The 16,022-nt window shown below is 36.2% G+C and overlaps 1 protein-coding gene across 2 annotated transcripts in view; it reads right to left on the reverse strand.

The window, feature by feature from the left end:
* SLK (STE20 like kinase) overlaps positions 1 to 16,022 on the reverse strand; it is a 63,901-nt gene that overhangs the window by 31,693 nt on the left and 16,186 nt on the right. For both annotated transcript variants that reach the window (XM_010356215.2, XM_010356214.2), the window contains exons 2-4: positions 7,801 to 7,965; positions 5,972 to 6,020; positions 5,476 to 5,625 (exon numbers count right to left, since the gene is read on the reverse strand). In XM_010356215.2, coding sequence (XP_010354517.2) covers positions 5,476 to 5,625; positions 5,972 to 6,020; positions 7,801 to 7,965 — 364 coding nt within the window. The remainder of the gene's footprint in view (positions 1 to 5,475; positions 5,626 to 5,971; positions 6,021 to 7,800; positions 7,966 to 16,022) is intronic.

The raw sequence follows: 16,022 nt of genomic DNA on the forward strand, positions 1-16,022 counted from the left end.
TTAAATTAAGAGTCATTAACACTTTTTCTATAGTGTGAAAAATAGAAATTAAACTAAAGCAACCTTTATGACAGTGTATGTCTTGCTAACTTCCTCATAAAATGATATTGCCAAGAAAAAACTGGGAACCTTATGTTTTCTGATTTAAATTATACAGAACAGTAACATTACAGCTTTTTCAGTTGTTAATCCCACCTTTTCAGCTTGGAGTTCAGACAACATTAACAGTAACATAAAATTGGTATTGTTGCATAATTTACCTCAGCCGTAAATGCACAAATTTTTAAGTTTCACATTTGACACCACAATTCTCAAAGTTGAATACCAAAAATTCAGTATTTGATGCTCATGCCTAGCACAGAGTATACACTCAATAAATGGTAGCTACTATTAGCCATATTCACAATTCTAACCTTTGTCATTTTTGTTGTAGAACTCTTAAAGGTCATGCAATTCTGCCTGAATTACTTTTATCTATTATATGGTTCTTAGGGATAAGATTGTTCTATATATCTGTGTTGCAGAAATGGAAGGTTCTCTGGAAGTATTTGTAAATTAATAAAACAGAAATTACAAATATTTTAATTGTCAACTAAATATTATTTTAGAATTCCTAAACCTTCAGTATATTTATTTTTAAGGTACACATTATTTTACACAAGTTTGTCCCTATATTCAAATAAAATTTCAATATATTTACAAAAAAAAAAATGCCCCCAAAATTGATCAAAACTATAACATCCCATTTCAAATTAAGCTAGGAGACTTTCAAAAATGATGAAAAACAGGCCGGGCATAGTGGCGCATGCCTGTAATCTCAGCACTTTGGGAGGCCAAGGCAGGCGGATCACGAGGTCAGGAGATCGAGACCATCCTGGCTAACATGGTGAAACCCCGTCTCTACTAAAAAAATACAAAAAAATTGGCCGGGCGTGGTGGCGGGTGCTTGTAGTCCCAGCTACTCGGGAGGCTGAGGCAGGAGAATGGCATGAACCCGGGAGGCGGAGCTTGCAGTGAGCCAAGATCGCACCACTGCACTCCAGTCTGGGCAACAGAGCAAGACTACGTCTCAAAAAAAAAAAAAAAAAAAAATGATGATGAAACTAAAGAGCCATGTAAGTCAGAATTAGAAAAATTCTGAAAGGTGACAGAACTCAAGAAAAAAATTTAAAATTAAGAAAAAAATCACTTTAGAAACAGGCTAAACTAGGGAAAGCCAGAGCAAATAATACAACAAATTCATACCCATTACTACTTCACACCCAGTAGGATGGCTATTATTTTTTAAAAAGCATAGAAAAAAAAGTGTTGACAAGCATGGAGAGAAACTGGAAGACTTGCACATTTCTGTTAGAAATGTAAAATGGTGCAGTTGCTATGCAGAACAGCATGGTGGTCCCTAAAAAAAATTAAACAGAATTACCATATGATTCAGCAATTCCACTTCTGGGTGCATACTCAAAAGAATTAAAAGCAGGGAGTAGGACAGACATTTGTACACCAACATTCATAGCAGTATTATTCACAACAGCCAAAAAGTGAAAGCAACCCAAGTGCCCACTGATGGATAAATGGATAAACAAAATGTGTTACATACATACAATGGCATATTATTCAGTCTCAAAAGGGGAAGACATTGTGAAATATGCTACAACATGGATGAACCTTGAGAACATTATGGTAAGTAAAATACGCCAACCACAAAAGGACAAATGTTGTATGATTCCACATACATATATACCTAGAGTGGTCAAAATCATAGAAACTGAAAGCAGAATGGTGGTTGCCAGAAGCTGGGAGGAGTGGAAAATGGGGACTAAGTGTTTAATGGGTATGGACTTTAACTGCTGCCAGATGAAAAGAGGTATGGAGATAGGTGATGGTAATGGTTGTATAATAATGGGAATGTACTTAACACCACAGAAATATACACTTAAAAATGATCAAAAAGGTAAATTTTATGTTGTGTATATTTTCCTACAATAAAAAAGAAAGCAAGCTAAAAAAAGGACTTGAGAAACAGTTATCAGTATGGACAATAGGCAAAGACCCAACAAACAAACAATAAACGTCTCTAAAGAAGCAAGTCAATGCAAGGGAATGGAACAAATGCTTAGATCTGTAACTCCAGAAAACCTTCCTGGGGGGGCAGGGGGAGGGGAAGAAAGCACTTACATTATAAGAGCATAATACTTATTAGAAAAGACTGGTCAAACTACCGATCTTAAAAAAAAAAAAAAAGTTTTAGCATCTAAGCAAAAAGAGCACATGACTTACAATGGAGAAGAAATTCAGATTATCAGACTTTTCAATAGCAACACTTCATGACTGAAGAAAACAAAGTAACATATTTCAGATGCTGAAGGAAAGAAATGTGTGCCAAGGATCTGTTATCCAGCAAAACTAACCTTGAGGTATAAGGGTACAACTGTTACCACTATGTAAGAATTCAGAGAGCTCTTTCAGAGGAATCTACCAAAAGCTGAGCTTCAGATAACCAACATGACCGAAGACACATCAACATAAGGAGTGGTGGTGAGCATTAAAAACAGAAATGAGAGTTAAAATGAATTATGAGGTATCCTAAACCTATCAATGTCCTTGAGAACCAGAACTCTCAATATAGAAGAAAGGAGATGCACATGTATTACAGAAGTTAGATTTTAAAAACCTTTATCCCAAATTTGAATAGGAAATATATATGAACTCATGAGGGGTCTAGCTCTGTCCTTTGAAAAGTCCTAGAACAATGGCCTATACAGAAAACTGTAAGCATCTCTTACACCAGATTGTGGTCTTGAAATCTCTTACACCAGATTGCGGTCTTAAAAGAAACCAGGGCTTCTCGAAGAAATGGCTAATTACATGGGGTGCAGCGGCTCACACCTATAATTCCAGCCCTTTGGGAGGCTGAGGCGGGCAGATCACTTCAGGCCAGGAGTTCCAGACCAGCCTGGTCAACATGGTGAAACCTCATCTCTATGAAAAAACAAAAATTAGCTGGGCATGGTGGTACATGCCTGTAATCCTAGCTACTCAGGAGGCTGAGGCACGAGAATCCCTTGAACCCAGGAGGTGGGGGTTGCAGTGAGCTGAGATCAGCCACCGCACTCCAACCTGGGCAACAGAGCGAGACTCTGTCTCAAAAAAAAAAAAAGAAAGAAAAGGAAAAAAGAAATGGTTAATTACAGGTCTGACACAGAAAATACACAGATGAGCCTGAAACATCTCAGAACTGTCAAGTGGGCTATCAAAGATTACTAGTCCTATTAAGAAGATTAACAAGCTGACACGAAGAAGACCCCACTGACTAAAGATGGAACGTGAGCTTCAATAAGAATAAAAACTGCAATGGATTTGAAACCCACCAAATAAAACTAAATCCACGAACAAGCAATATTTTTTAAAACATTGGTCATCAATTGAGGATAAGAGACAGCCAAGTCATTATCTTCATTACTAATTTTATAATGAATGAAAATAATGAAATAATTGGTGTTTCTATCAAAATCATTACCAAAAATAATGAAAACAAAATAATGGAATTCGTTTTGCAACCCCAAAAGACAGATGTGTAGGCATTAAGCCTCAATAGCTGCAACATCAAAAAGGGGCACAAAGCAGACACGGTGTGCCTCCCAGTGAAAGAATGCAAAACCACCTGTAAGTCTTGCCAAAGGATCAGGCTTGAGAATGATCAAACTTTGGATTCATCTGCCAAACTGAAGGAAATACAGAGAGGAACTTCAATCATCAGGAGTATGCAACAGCAAAATGCAGTTTGAGGGAAACACTACAGGCCAAACAGCCCAGGTTCCATGGATCAGTGTTTCTTTCATTATTAGCCCCTCTAAGGAGTCATTTTAAACATTGTTTTCAAGTCACCCCTCCTCCCATAAAATTTTAATGCCACAGATACATGTTATATCTCTTCACGTACTGGGGCCTTTGGAAGGTCGCAAACCATTGTGATGTATAAGGTTTTTTTTGTACCTAAAGGACTAATTTTAGCCCCCATGTGGGTGATATTGCCCTCATCCCCCCATTATACATGCCATAATATAAATAAAAGAAAGGAATGGGGGAAGGCCTGTAAGTTAAGAGACTTCAAAAACCCAAGTTTTATATCGGCAAGTTTAAACCCTAACACCTAGAGATGAATATTGGGTGACTGAGCCATAAAGAAACACAAGGAAGGAAATAATATAAAAGTCAGGATAAAATGTGGAGAAGAGAAGGGCAGTGGCTGAGATGGGCATACGGAAGAGCTTCTGGGGTGCCTGCCTTTGTAGTCACTACCTAGATCAAAAAGTTCTACTTTTTGATCTAGGTAGTGACTACAAAGCTATGTCTACAAAGTACTAAAGTTAAGCTACACAATTTCTGGTGTAGTTTTCTATATCTGTATTTATTTCACAATCAAAAGATTAAAATTCACTTTGGGAGGCCCAAGGCAGGAGAATCACTTGCATCCAGGAATTCAAGACCAGTCTGGTCAAAAGAGCAAGACCTCATCTCTACAAAAAAAATTTTAAAACTTAGCCAGGCGTGGTGGTGCATGCCTGCAGTTCCAGCTATTAGGGAGGATAAGGTGGAAGGATTCCTGGAGCCCAGGGGTTCAAGGCTGCAGTAAGCTATGATCACATCACTGCACTCCAGCCTAAGCAACAGAGCAAGACTCCATTAAAAATAAAAATTAAAAAGAATACAATTAAGTATACCATCTGTTTAAATGTCTTGACAAAGTAAAGTGAAATGACTATAGTCACTGGTATCAACTTGGCTTTTGAATATATTTTGTCCTTTGAATAGCCTTTCAAAATATACAAATTCGGACTTCATCGCTAGACTTTTTAAAAAATTCCTATCTTGGGTAAATTTAAAGAGGGCTATAACTTCCATAAAACCTACATCTAATTCTTCTTATGAAGGTAACATTTCTTCCCTCAGTATAAAGAGTAAAATTAAAAATTCTAGTCCTTATATTTAGGTAGTCTCTTCAGAACTAAGATTACTTTGTTAGTTTAGTCAATGTACCGTATCAATAAAAATAGAATATAAAACTAAACACAGGGGAAAAACCTCACTCGACGTGAGCTTTGGAAATAAAGAAAAAAACTGAGTTAGCAGCTTTACATACTATATTATATTCTAAACATAAAACAGTTACAAGTATTAAGTCTACATACAAAAATTTAAGTGTACAAACTTGAAACCGGTCTTTAAAAAGCGTGCCTTTTTGAAAATAAAAATTCACTCTTTCTTATCTTCTTTTTAAAACATTGAATTAGGTGCTGATATTTAGGAATTATAGAAAAATGAGTATCCAAGAAAGTGTTTTTTAAAAACTAGAATGGAGTTAGTTCTCCATGTTTCACATATTTAAGTAATCATAAAACCACATTAAGTCACATACATAAAGATGGGAAATTTCAGAGTAAAAATTCAAATGTTTTATTTAAGTGAATAACTTACCCAATTTGATATCTCCATCTAAGGTAAAGAGAATGTTGCCAGCCTTTAGATCTCTGTGGATGATCTTATTATCATGTAAGTAGTTCAATGCATCTAAAGTTTGTTTGCAAACTACTTGTATTTGGGACTCAGTTAATGGTCTCTCAAGTTCTATAAGGAGAAAGTAAAAAAAAATCTGCATTTTATGCAGTGAAAACATATTAGCAGGCTATATACCTTTCTGTATGTATCATCACTGTCAAAGATCATATGCAGTTAATTTATTTTAGAAGAACTAAATATCTACAAAGATTACTTTCTTGACACGCTCAACATTTCATTTTAGAATTTTACTATAATTATCCAAGAATATAAAAACATAATTGAGTTGATTTAACTTACTGAACTTCACTCAATACTTACATATATATTTGAATATATTTATATATATTTGAAATTCTTTAATCTTATTAAGTATAGTTTAAGATATGAACATAAAGAACAAAAAGGTATTTACCAAGCATCACAGCATCTACTGCTCCACCTGCACAAAATTCAATGAGGATCTGCATGCAAAAAAAAACAAAAACAAAAGCGTGTGTCTAAAACTACACTGAGTTTTGAGTTTCAGTATTTTTTCTTCAGCTTAGCAAAAAAAATAAAGAAATAGCTATCAAATAATCTGGGTTATGGAAACAATATACTAAACGAAGATTTTGTCAAAAGAGTCACAAATCTCAAACAATACACATTTGAGAAATCCCATCTTGAAAGTATGGGCATTTTTGTTCATTGCCATGTTTAGTGTCCCTGCTTCTCTAAAACTACCAGGTACAGAATTTTCATTTGGTATAGTACTGCATAGCCATTTGGTCACCAATGAAAGATTTTATTACTTATATTTTTAAAGGCAACTTGTGCTTTAAGTGAACAAATATGCATTTGTTATTTTAAACTGTATTAAATAGGAATAAATCCTGAAAATATTTATACAGAGACTTCTTTTAGGTAAAAAAAAAAAAAAAAAAAAAAAAAAACAGAAGAAATACATACAAAAGCTTCAGATCCTAGCTCAATTATTATCTGCTGATGGGTGACTATCTTGACTTCCCTGGTAAGATATAACACCATGTACCTTTCTTTCTTAACCCTTACCATAGTTGTAATTTTATATTTATTGTGATTATTTGATTAATTAACATGTCTCCCACTAAACTTCCCCTCACAGTTGTCTAAATTTTTATTGTGCAATAGTCCCAAGTAAAGGTATTATCTGTTTATTAACTAGTCTGGGGGTTCATTTGCATTATAATCTTTGGAAACACTCTGCCACAGCCCTGAACAATAATTTCAGAAAACACCACATTAATAATAACTATAAGTTTAAAAAATAACATATTTTTAACTAATTAGGTAGCTTCCTGCCTTTTTTACCTCAGCATAATGCTTTACTTTTTTTATAGGTGCTTGCCAATTAGAAATTGTATTCAAATTCATTACATTATTCAGAAAACAATTTGGGAGGTAGATCATTACTCATCCTACAGATGAGTAAACAGACTCATAAAAGTTAACTGACTTATCCAAGTTCCGTAAGTGGCAGCACTAGGATAAAAAATATAGACCTTTAGGCATCCAGTCAGGTATTCCTTATACTACTTACTCTTCTCTCTCATAAAACTTTGCTTCTTCCTTCAGGAAGAAAGACTGAAGCTCCGTTTTAAAAAGTCCCTCTTGATTAAACTAATGTTGGTACGGAACAAGTGATTGACAGATTATTATAATGAATATGAAAGTTTTATTTCTATATCTACTTGTGCCTTAATATTTTCTGAAAATGAATTTATACATACAGCTTTAGCCATCACATCATGCACTAAAGTTGAACCTGATAATATGATAAATATTTAACATTTCTAGTATTTTACGGTTTATTATAAGATTTACAAAAAGTTTAGGATAAAAAATTATAAACAATTTCTAAGAGAAACTTTTAAAACTTTTAAATGATTAAATTTAAATTATAAACAAGGACATCTAATTTCATATTTTCGTAAATTTATTATTCTTAACCAAATGTTTCCACCCGGACCAAATGTTTCCACCCGGATCCGATGTCAAACAATTACGATGAAACTGTACAATCTGAAACAAATCTGAACATCTGTTGAAGCTCAGAGTAACTTTGTTATTACTCTCTTATTGGCAGATCAACTCTCATTCAAGTGACACAAGTAACTAAATAGAAGAGATAAGACATAAAATAGGTTTTAACAATTCATAAACATCTCTTTAGGACAACTAACTCATTTTGGCTACTCCTTTAGATCAAGAGAAAATACTTACCCAAAGATTGTTCTCATAATAGAAGGCATCCAGAAGTTTGACTATATTTGGGTGATCACAAGATGCTAATATATCAATCTCCACCATGTAATCTTCAAGTTCTTCTTCAGATTTAGTGTCAATCACTTTTGCAGCAGCTAAAACACTGGTCTCTTTATTCTGGGCCTGAAAATGAAAGTATCAAGGTGTCACACTTCAAATGCATCATTTTCTAATTTTTTATTATTTTAATAGATTTTAATTTTTAATTCATATTTATGTGTAGATTGTCTTTTAAAAATAGTGTGTCAAGAGAATGAGAAGACAAGTCACAGACTGAGAAAGTATTTGCAAGACACATATTTGATAAAGGAAAGTTTTAGGTTCGCAGCAAAAGTGTGTGGAAAGTACAGAAAATTCCCTCATACCCCATGCATAACCTTCCCCCCCATCACACTGCACACCAGAGTGATACATCTGTTACTATGATGAACCTACATTAACACATCATTATCACCCCAAGTCCAAAGTTTACATTAGTTTGCTCTTGCATCTATGGGTTTCAACAAATGTGTAATGGCGGCCGGGCGCCGTGGCTCAAGCCTGTAACCCCAGCACTTTGGGAGGCCGAGACGGGCGGATCACGAGGTCAGGAGATCGAGACCATCCTGGCTAACACTATGAAACCCCCGTCTCTACTAAAAAAAATACAAAAAACTAGCCGGGCGAGGTGGCGGGCGCCTGTAGTCCCAGCTACTCGGGAGGCTGAGGCAGGAGAATGGCGTAAACCCGGGAGGCGGAGCTTGCAGTGAGCTGAGATCTGGCCACTGCACTCCAGCCCGGGCGACAGAGCAAGACTCCGTCTCAAAAAAAAAAAAAAAAAAACACACACACACAAATGTGTAATGGCATGTAGCCATCATTATAATATCATACAGAACAGTTTCACTGCCCTAAAAATCCTCTGTGCTCTGCCTACTCATCCCCTCCTTCCTCCAACCCCTGGCAACCGCTGATCTTTTTACTGTATCCATAGTTTTGCGTTTGCTTTTTCCGGTATGTCATATGCTTGGAATCAGACTATGTATAGACCTTTCTGATTAGCTTCTTTCACTTAGTAATATGTATTTACAGTTCCTTAATGCCTTCGTGGCTTAATAACTCATTTCTTTTCAGCACTGAATAATATTCTATTGTCTGGATATACCACAGTTTATCCATTCACTTACTTAAGGATATGTTGATTGTTTCCAAGTTTTGGCAATTATGAATAAAGCTTCTATAAACATGTATGTGCAGGTTTCTGTGTAGACATGTTTTTCAACTCATCTGAGTAATAACCAAGGAGTACAACTGCTGGATCATATGGTAAGAGTATGTTTAGTTTTTTAAGAAACTGCAAACTGTCTTCCAAAATGGCTGAAAGAGTCTGCATACACACCAGCAATGAATGAGTTCCTGTTGCTCCACATCCTCACCAGCATTTGGGGTTGCCAGCAAGCATGGCTTTCACCAGTCTAACAGCTATATAGTAGTACTTGTATCTTTTCAATTTACAATTCCCTAATGACATATGATGTTGAGCATCTTTTAATACATTTATTTGTCAAATCTTTGGTGAGGTGTCTGTTCAAATCTTTTGCCCATTTTTTAACTGGGCTGTTCATTCCCTAATTGTTAGGTTTTAAGAGTTCTTTGCATATTCTGGATAACTGTCCTTTATCAAATATGTGTCTTGCAAGTATTTTCTCAGTCTGTGGCTTGTCTTCTCATTGTCTTGACACATTATTTTTAAAAGACAGCCTAAACACAAATATGAATGAGTGCATGCTACGGCTATGCGCTGCACTAAGGGCTCACATGCACACGGGACAGCATTTCGAATCACAGCCTCTGGGGGGTCAGACCACCAGGATTTAAATTCTGGCGGTTTTGCCACTTATTGGCTGTGTTGCTTGGGGCAATTTACAAAATCCCTCTTTTAGTTTCCTCATCAATAAAAGTTACTCATACCTACACCTCACAAGTTCATGAAAATTAAGATAACAGATATCTGCTAAGTAAAAAAAAAAAACCACAAATAAACATTTAATATAGTATCTGGCATATATAGAAAGATTCAAAAATCTTAGCTGTAATTACTATTACTATTTAATCTTCACAACAACCCCATGATATGTTATTATCTCTAAAGGAGGATATAAATGAGCTTTGAGGGGTTAAAAGGCTTCCCCAGGTCATGCAGCTAGTAAGAGGCCAAAACAGAATTTAAATCCAGGTCTGTTTCCAAAGGCCTTTCTGCTGGAGGATGAAACCCATTTATGCCAGAGGTTGCAAAAACTTTTTTTGTGAAATTAACCCATCTATGCTGGAGGTTGCAAATTTTTTTTTGTGAAAAATCAGACCTTGGCAATTACTTTGGGCAGTAGGATATAAAAAACTCCCACAAGCTTAGCACTCCAATAATGGAACACTAGGCATAATCATTACTCATGAAGGGTGGCAAAATACACCACTTCAAACATGCCACTTTGACATAAGGATCACTTTGAGTGAAAGGCATTTGAAAAATAGCAGATGCAAGAAGGGCATCCTAATCTTCCACCTTTTCTTCCTGAAACTAGGAAATAAAATGTTCCTGTGAAAGATGTCTTCTCTATCCCAGGATAAAAGAAACATTCTTTGATAGGGAGTCATAGTCAAGAGAATTATGTACAAACAGACCTTGTTAAATTAAATGTCTTCCTTTAGCCTCCCCATATAACATATCTACTTTTCCACAATCGCCTCTCTTCTTTCAACCTAACACAAAAGCATGTAGGTTTTGCCATTTCTCTCTGACTTCATTTTCTTTTGAGGGTTCCCATGTCACATAAAACTTACATTAAACTTCTATGCTTTTCTCTTCTACTCTATCTGGTGTCAATTTAATTCTCGGGCCCAGCAGGGACCCTAAGAAGGTGGAGGCAAAGTTTTGTGTCCTCTATACCCTTTCCAGTCTCCCCATATTTCTATCATTTGGTCATTTTTCCCTGTTCTTAGTACTTTAACTTTCCCGTTTTCTTTCTTTGGTTAACTTCTCACCGCCATTTATTACAAATGAAAGGTTTCCAAATATGTAGTAGATACCAGGATCATTTTTTAACATTAGGAATCATATCTTAAAATGCTAACTAGGTTGTTTTTATAAGACATTTCAATATGATATATGTTAACATCACTTCAGCAAAACTGTACTTATTACATTAAAAACAGATACTAAATTTTTAAAAGTTAACAATAAATGTTTCAATAAATAAAAGTCTAAATCTCACTTTTGAGAATTTATCAGAAGGAGATAATTTCATAAAATAGAACTCATGCAGATACAAAAATACTCATCAAAGCACCATTTGCAATAGGGAAAAAGTGAATCAGCCTAAATGTCCATTAACAGGAACCTGCTTAAATCATGCAGTACAGTTCTACAATGGAAAATTACGCAGCCACTAAAATTAATTGACTGATGTCCTAGAGATTTTAAAGATGTGTCTTTTATACTTGTGAATGGGTTGGCATGAAGGAAGAAAAATAATTCACACTAGATAATCTCTATAATTCCTCACAGTAACAAATTCTGTCATATATTGATTATACCAACAATGATATCATTTGGTTTAATATAAGTAATAAAAGTTACATTAGAAAGAATAGTCCCTCAAATTATTGCTTGAAAATAATATAATTACTCATCAGGATCTGGTTCTAAAAAACTCTAAAAAAAACAAAACTGAAATAAATATTTGTAAGTGTGTGACACTACTCTCTACACTAATATAACTGGGACATAAAGTATTAAAAAAAAAAAAAAAGAGCTTATCTACCTAATATCTAAAGGCATAAAAACTCTTCACATAGGCCAGGCACAGTGGATCACACCTGTAATCCCAGTACTTTGAGAGGTCAAGTCAGGTGGATCACAAGGGCAGGAGTTCGAGACCAGCTTGGCCAACATGGTGAAACCCCATTCCTACTAAAAATACAAAATTAGCCAGGCATGGTGGTGGATGCCTGTAAACTCAACTATTCAGGAAGCTGAGGCAGGGGAATTGCTTGAACCCAGGAGGCAGATGTCACAGTGAGCCGAGATCGTGCCATTGTACTCCAGCCTGGGCAACAGACCAAGACTCTGTCTCAGAGAAAAGAAAAAAAAACTCTTCACATAAGGCTTAATGAAATAACTAAACCCTGGGTCCCCAACCACGGGGCCACAAACCAGTACCAGTCCATGGCCTGTTACGAACCAGGATGCATAGCAGGAGATGAGCAGCAGGCAAGTGAGCAAAGCTTCATCTGTATTTACAGTCACTCCCCATTGCTCACAATACCACCTGAGCTCTGTCTCCTGTCAGATCAGCAGCAGCATTAGCTTCTCAGAGGAGCATGAACTCTATTGTGAACTGTGAACCCTGTTATGAACTGCATATGCGAGGGATCTAGGTTATGCGCTCCCTATGAGAATCTAACACCTGATGATCTGTCACTGTCTCCCATCACCCCAAGATGGGAACATCTAGTTGCAAGAAAACAAGCTCAGAGCTCCCACTGATTCTATATTATGGTGAGTTGTATAATTATTTCATTATATATTACAATGTAATAATAATAGAAATAAAGTGTACAATAAACGTAACACACTTGAATCATCCCCAAAACATCCCCACATCCAGTCTGTGGAAAAGTTGTCTTCCACAAAAGCAGTCCCTGGTGCCAAAGAGGATGGGGACCACTGAACTAAACAAATGTTAAAAACAAGAATGGAATAACAAATACCCAATCTTAATTTAAAAATATAACTTCTGTTGATAAAAAGATTTCAAGTATCAGTCATGATCACCTAAAATCACTGTGTTTATTTTCATGAATCATCAATAGAGCTTGGCCACATTACATAAACAAATGAGGGATTCTGGGAAACATAAGTTGTCTCAATGTTCCATAATGGCTTCATATCCTAAAAAAATTACACCCTCATATTACTCTTGTTTGAACAGAAGGTATTCCCTGGGTGGTGAGTACAGGAATAATTTTTAAATCTTAATTTATTGTCTTTCTATATTTTTACATTTTCTAACATTACATAGTATTTCATAGTGAAGAATATATTTTAATAAAATTTTCAGCTGGAAACTGAAAGACCAGCACAGAAAACAGAGATGATTTCAGTCCCAAAGAGGTGTTAGTCAATCAAAGGCAAACAAACAAACCAACAAACAAAAAACACGTCAGATAAATACAAAAGGAATCTAAAAAAACAAGGAATAAAAAGAAAAAATAATCACTGGGACTGATTCTGTCAATCTGGATGATTTCATCTCAAGGCTGAGGTATTCTTCCCCCACCAAAAGAAGAAGAGTTTAATTGTCCAGTGTGTAAGAACATTTAACCATAAAATGTAAAAACTAAATAACTCAAATTGCTGTTCATGAACATCCACAACAAGGCACTGGTCCAAGCTGTGGAAAACACAAAGACAAACAACACCCCAGTGAAATGTGCTCTAGAAAAGAAACGCAATACAGCCGCTCCCTCTATCCCCAGGGAATACATCCCAAGACCCCCCAGTGGATGCCAGAAACCTTGAATAGACTAAACCCTATGTATACTACGTTTTTTCTTTGCATACATATCTATGATAAAGTTTAATTCATAAACTAGGCACAGTAAGAGATTAACAATAACTAATAACAAAATAGAACAATTGTAACTATACTATCATAAAAATTATGTGAATGTGGTCTCTCAATACATCTTACTGTACTGTACTCACCTATTTTCAGACTGCAGGTAGATAAAACCATGGAAAGTGAAACCTTGGATAAGCGGGAACTACTGCATAGAAATCTATTAAAAATCTTGGTCAAATCTTGACCAAAAGAGTTGATCTGCTGAAACCCATTCATTCTTCCAACAAATACTTACTGAGTGCCTTCTGTATGTTGGGTCACTGTTCACTGTCAGCATCTGCTGACAATGTACAAACAAAAATCTCTGTGCTGGGGTACTTACAATTTTGGGGAGTGGACACTCAACAAATAAATTAGTATATTAGCAATTAGTACTGTGGGAAAAAGTACACTAATAAGAAAGATGAGGAGGCTGGGAGCGGTGGCTCATGCCTGGAATCCCAGCACTTTGGAAGGTTGAAGTGGGCAGATCACTTGGGCCCAAGAGTTCGAGACCAGCATGGACAAATGGCGAAACACCATCTCTACCAAAAAATACAAAAATTAGCAGGGTGTGGTGGTGCATGCCTGTAATTCCAGCTACTCAGGAGACTCAGGCACACGAATCACTTGAACCTGGGAGGGAGGGGTTGCAGTGAGCCAAGATTGCACCATTGCGCTCCAGCATGGTTGACAGAGTGAGACTCCGTCTCAAAAAAAATAAAATAAAATAAGATGAGGAAATGGGGTATGGGAGTACACAGGCAAGAGTTTACAACTTAAATAGGGTAGTTAAGTTAGGTCTAACTGAGGTGATATTTGAGCATATTAACATCAACAAAATTCAATGATTATTTTAGTGTTTTTAGCTATGTAAATTGGAACTTTTAGTATTTTACAAAGAATCAGTAAGAAAAATCTCAAATTATTTCAAGTATGTTATCCTACATAGTAATATCCATCGTGCTATTAGAAGAGATATGGATCTCTGCACTTTCCATTTAGTAACTTATTTAATCCTTGTATCAGTTAGGGTCCGGACAGGAGGAAAATCACATTGATTATTTTAATAGAGAAAACTGAATAAAAACAATTACTAACTCTGTTGCTAACTGAAAAAATAATACAAAGGATCAGGGAGGTAACAACTACAGGCAAAAGCTACCACCCCTAGGACTATGGGAGCAATAGGAAAAGACTGGAATTATTAAAACTCAGAAGCTCAGAGGAAGGGTTCCACAGACCTGAAACTCAGAGGAGTTTCTCTGAGGAGACTGCTGCTCAGCTGGTGCTGTTGTCTCTGAAGAGGGGTCCTGTGAGACTGGAACCCAAACTTTTGAGGAACAGGGTACCAGCCAATTGGTGCTGGTGTTATGAAGGGTTATGATGAGGTTAGTTCTGTGAGTGTTGGAAAAACTACAAACTGTATTCAACAGCTGCTACAGAAAGAAACTGCTGATGCTGGAGCAAAAAATAAACTTCTATAAGGGTGATGGTCAAAGTAACAAGAAAGCAGACAGGAAGTTCACAGGAAACAAGACAAAGGTATAAGTCATTTCTTCCTCCTTCTCCTTGCAGCCTCCCTCTAGTGCCCTATACTTTTGAAACTGAAATGAGCTGCTAGCAAGGCAGAAATGTGATCTGCAGTCTTTGAACCAGCATCACAAAGTAAAGTATAGAAGGGAGTACTTGGAAGTGAGATTAAGAACTGGCACAATCCTTCTAAAACCTATGAGCAACACAGATGGGAGAGCTAAGGTACAGAGCAGAGTAAACGTTTGGGTAATAAATATCCAAAGTTACAAAAAGCTATTAAATGAAGAGAGGGGAAACTGCACTGAAAGAAGCATATACTTTTAGACTGTTGATACTGTTACCTGTTTTAAATTACATGCAAATTATGATCTTTTCAGTCCTGCTAAGATTTTGGTAGGAACAAGTATCAATATTAAAAAAGAATAAAATTACTCATCATCATTTAGCAAAGATACAGAGTTAACTCTCATTATTTGTGGTAGTTATGCTCTATAAAGTCGCTGCAAGCACTGAATTAGCGACTACTAAAACATTGTTCATAGGGAAATCCATGCACACACACACACCCCTCATATAGATTATCATATTCTTAAATCCTGAAAACAATTCATCCTGGGAGATTCTCCTTTCTTTATTTCACAAAAGAGAAATGAGGTATATAAGTGTTAACTGACTTGTGGAAGGTCATCCCAAAAACAGATGTCAGACTTGGGATTCAAACCCTGTCCAACTGGCCCCATAGCCAGACCTTCTTGCACTTCACTACACTGCCCTCTGCTGTCTCCATCCTCTGGTCATCTCTCCATGAGAGGTGAAATCAAGGCAGTGTCACCTTGTTCAAGTTCGGCTGGGAATGTGCTTGTCAGAGGGTTCAATTTTTTTTGCAGCTTTGCGCATACACACAAATAACCAAATAAGTGCCGCAAGCATAGATTTTAGGACTACAAGTAAACTTTAACAGGTAGGCAAATTCACAAATACAAAATCTGCAAATAACGAGGA

The sequence above is a fragment of the Rhinopithecus roxellana genome, chromosome 11 (assembly GCF_007565055.1).
Source record: "Rhinopithecus roxellana isolate Shanxi Qingling chromosome 11, ASM756505v1, whole genome shotgun sequence".
In the NCBI taxonomy this organism is placed as follows: domain Eukaryota; kingdom Metazoa; phylum Chordata; class Mammalia; order Primates; family Cercopithecidae; genus Rhinopithecus; species Rhinopithecus roxellana.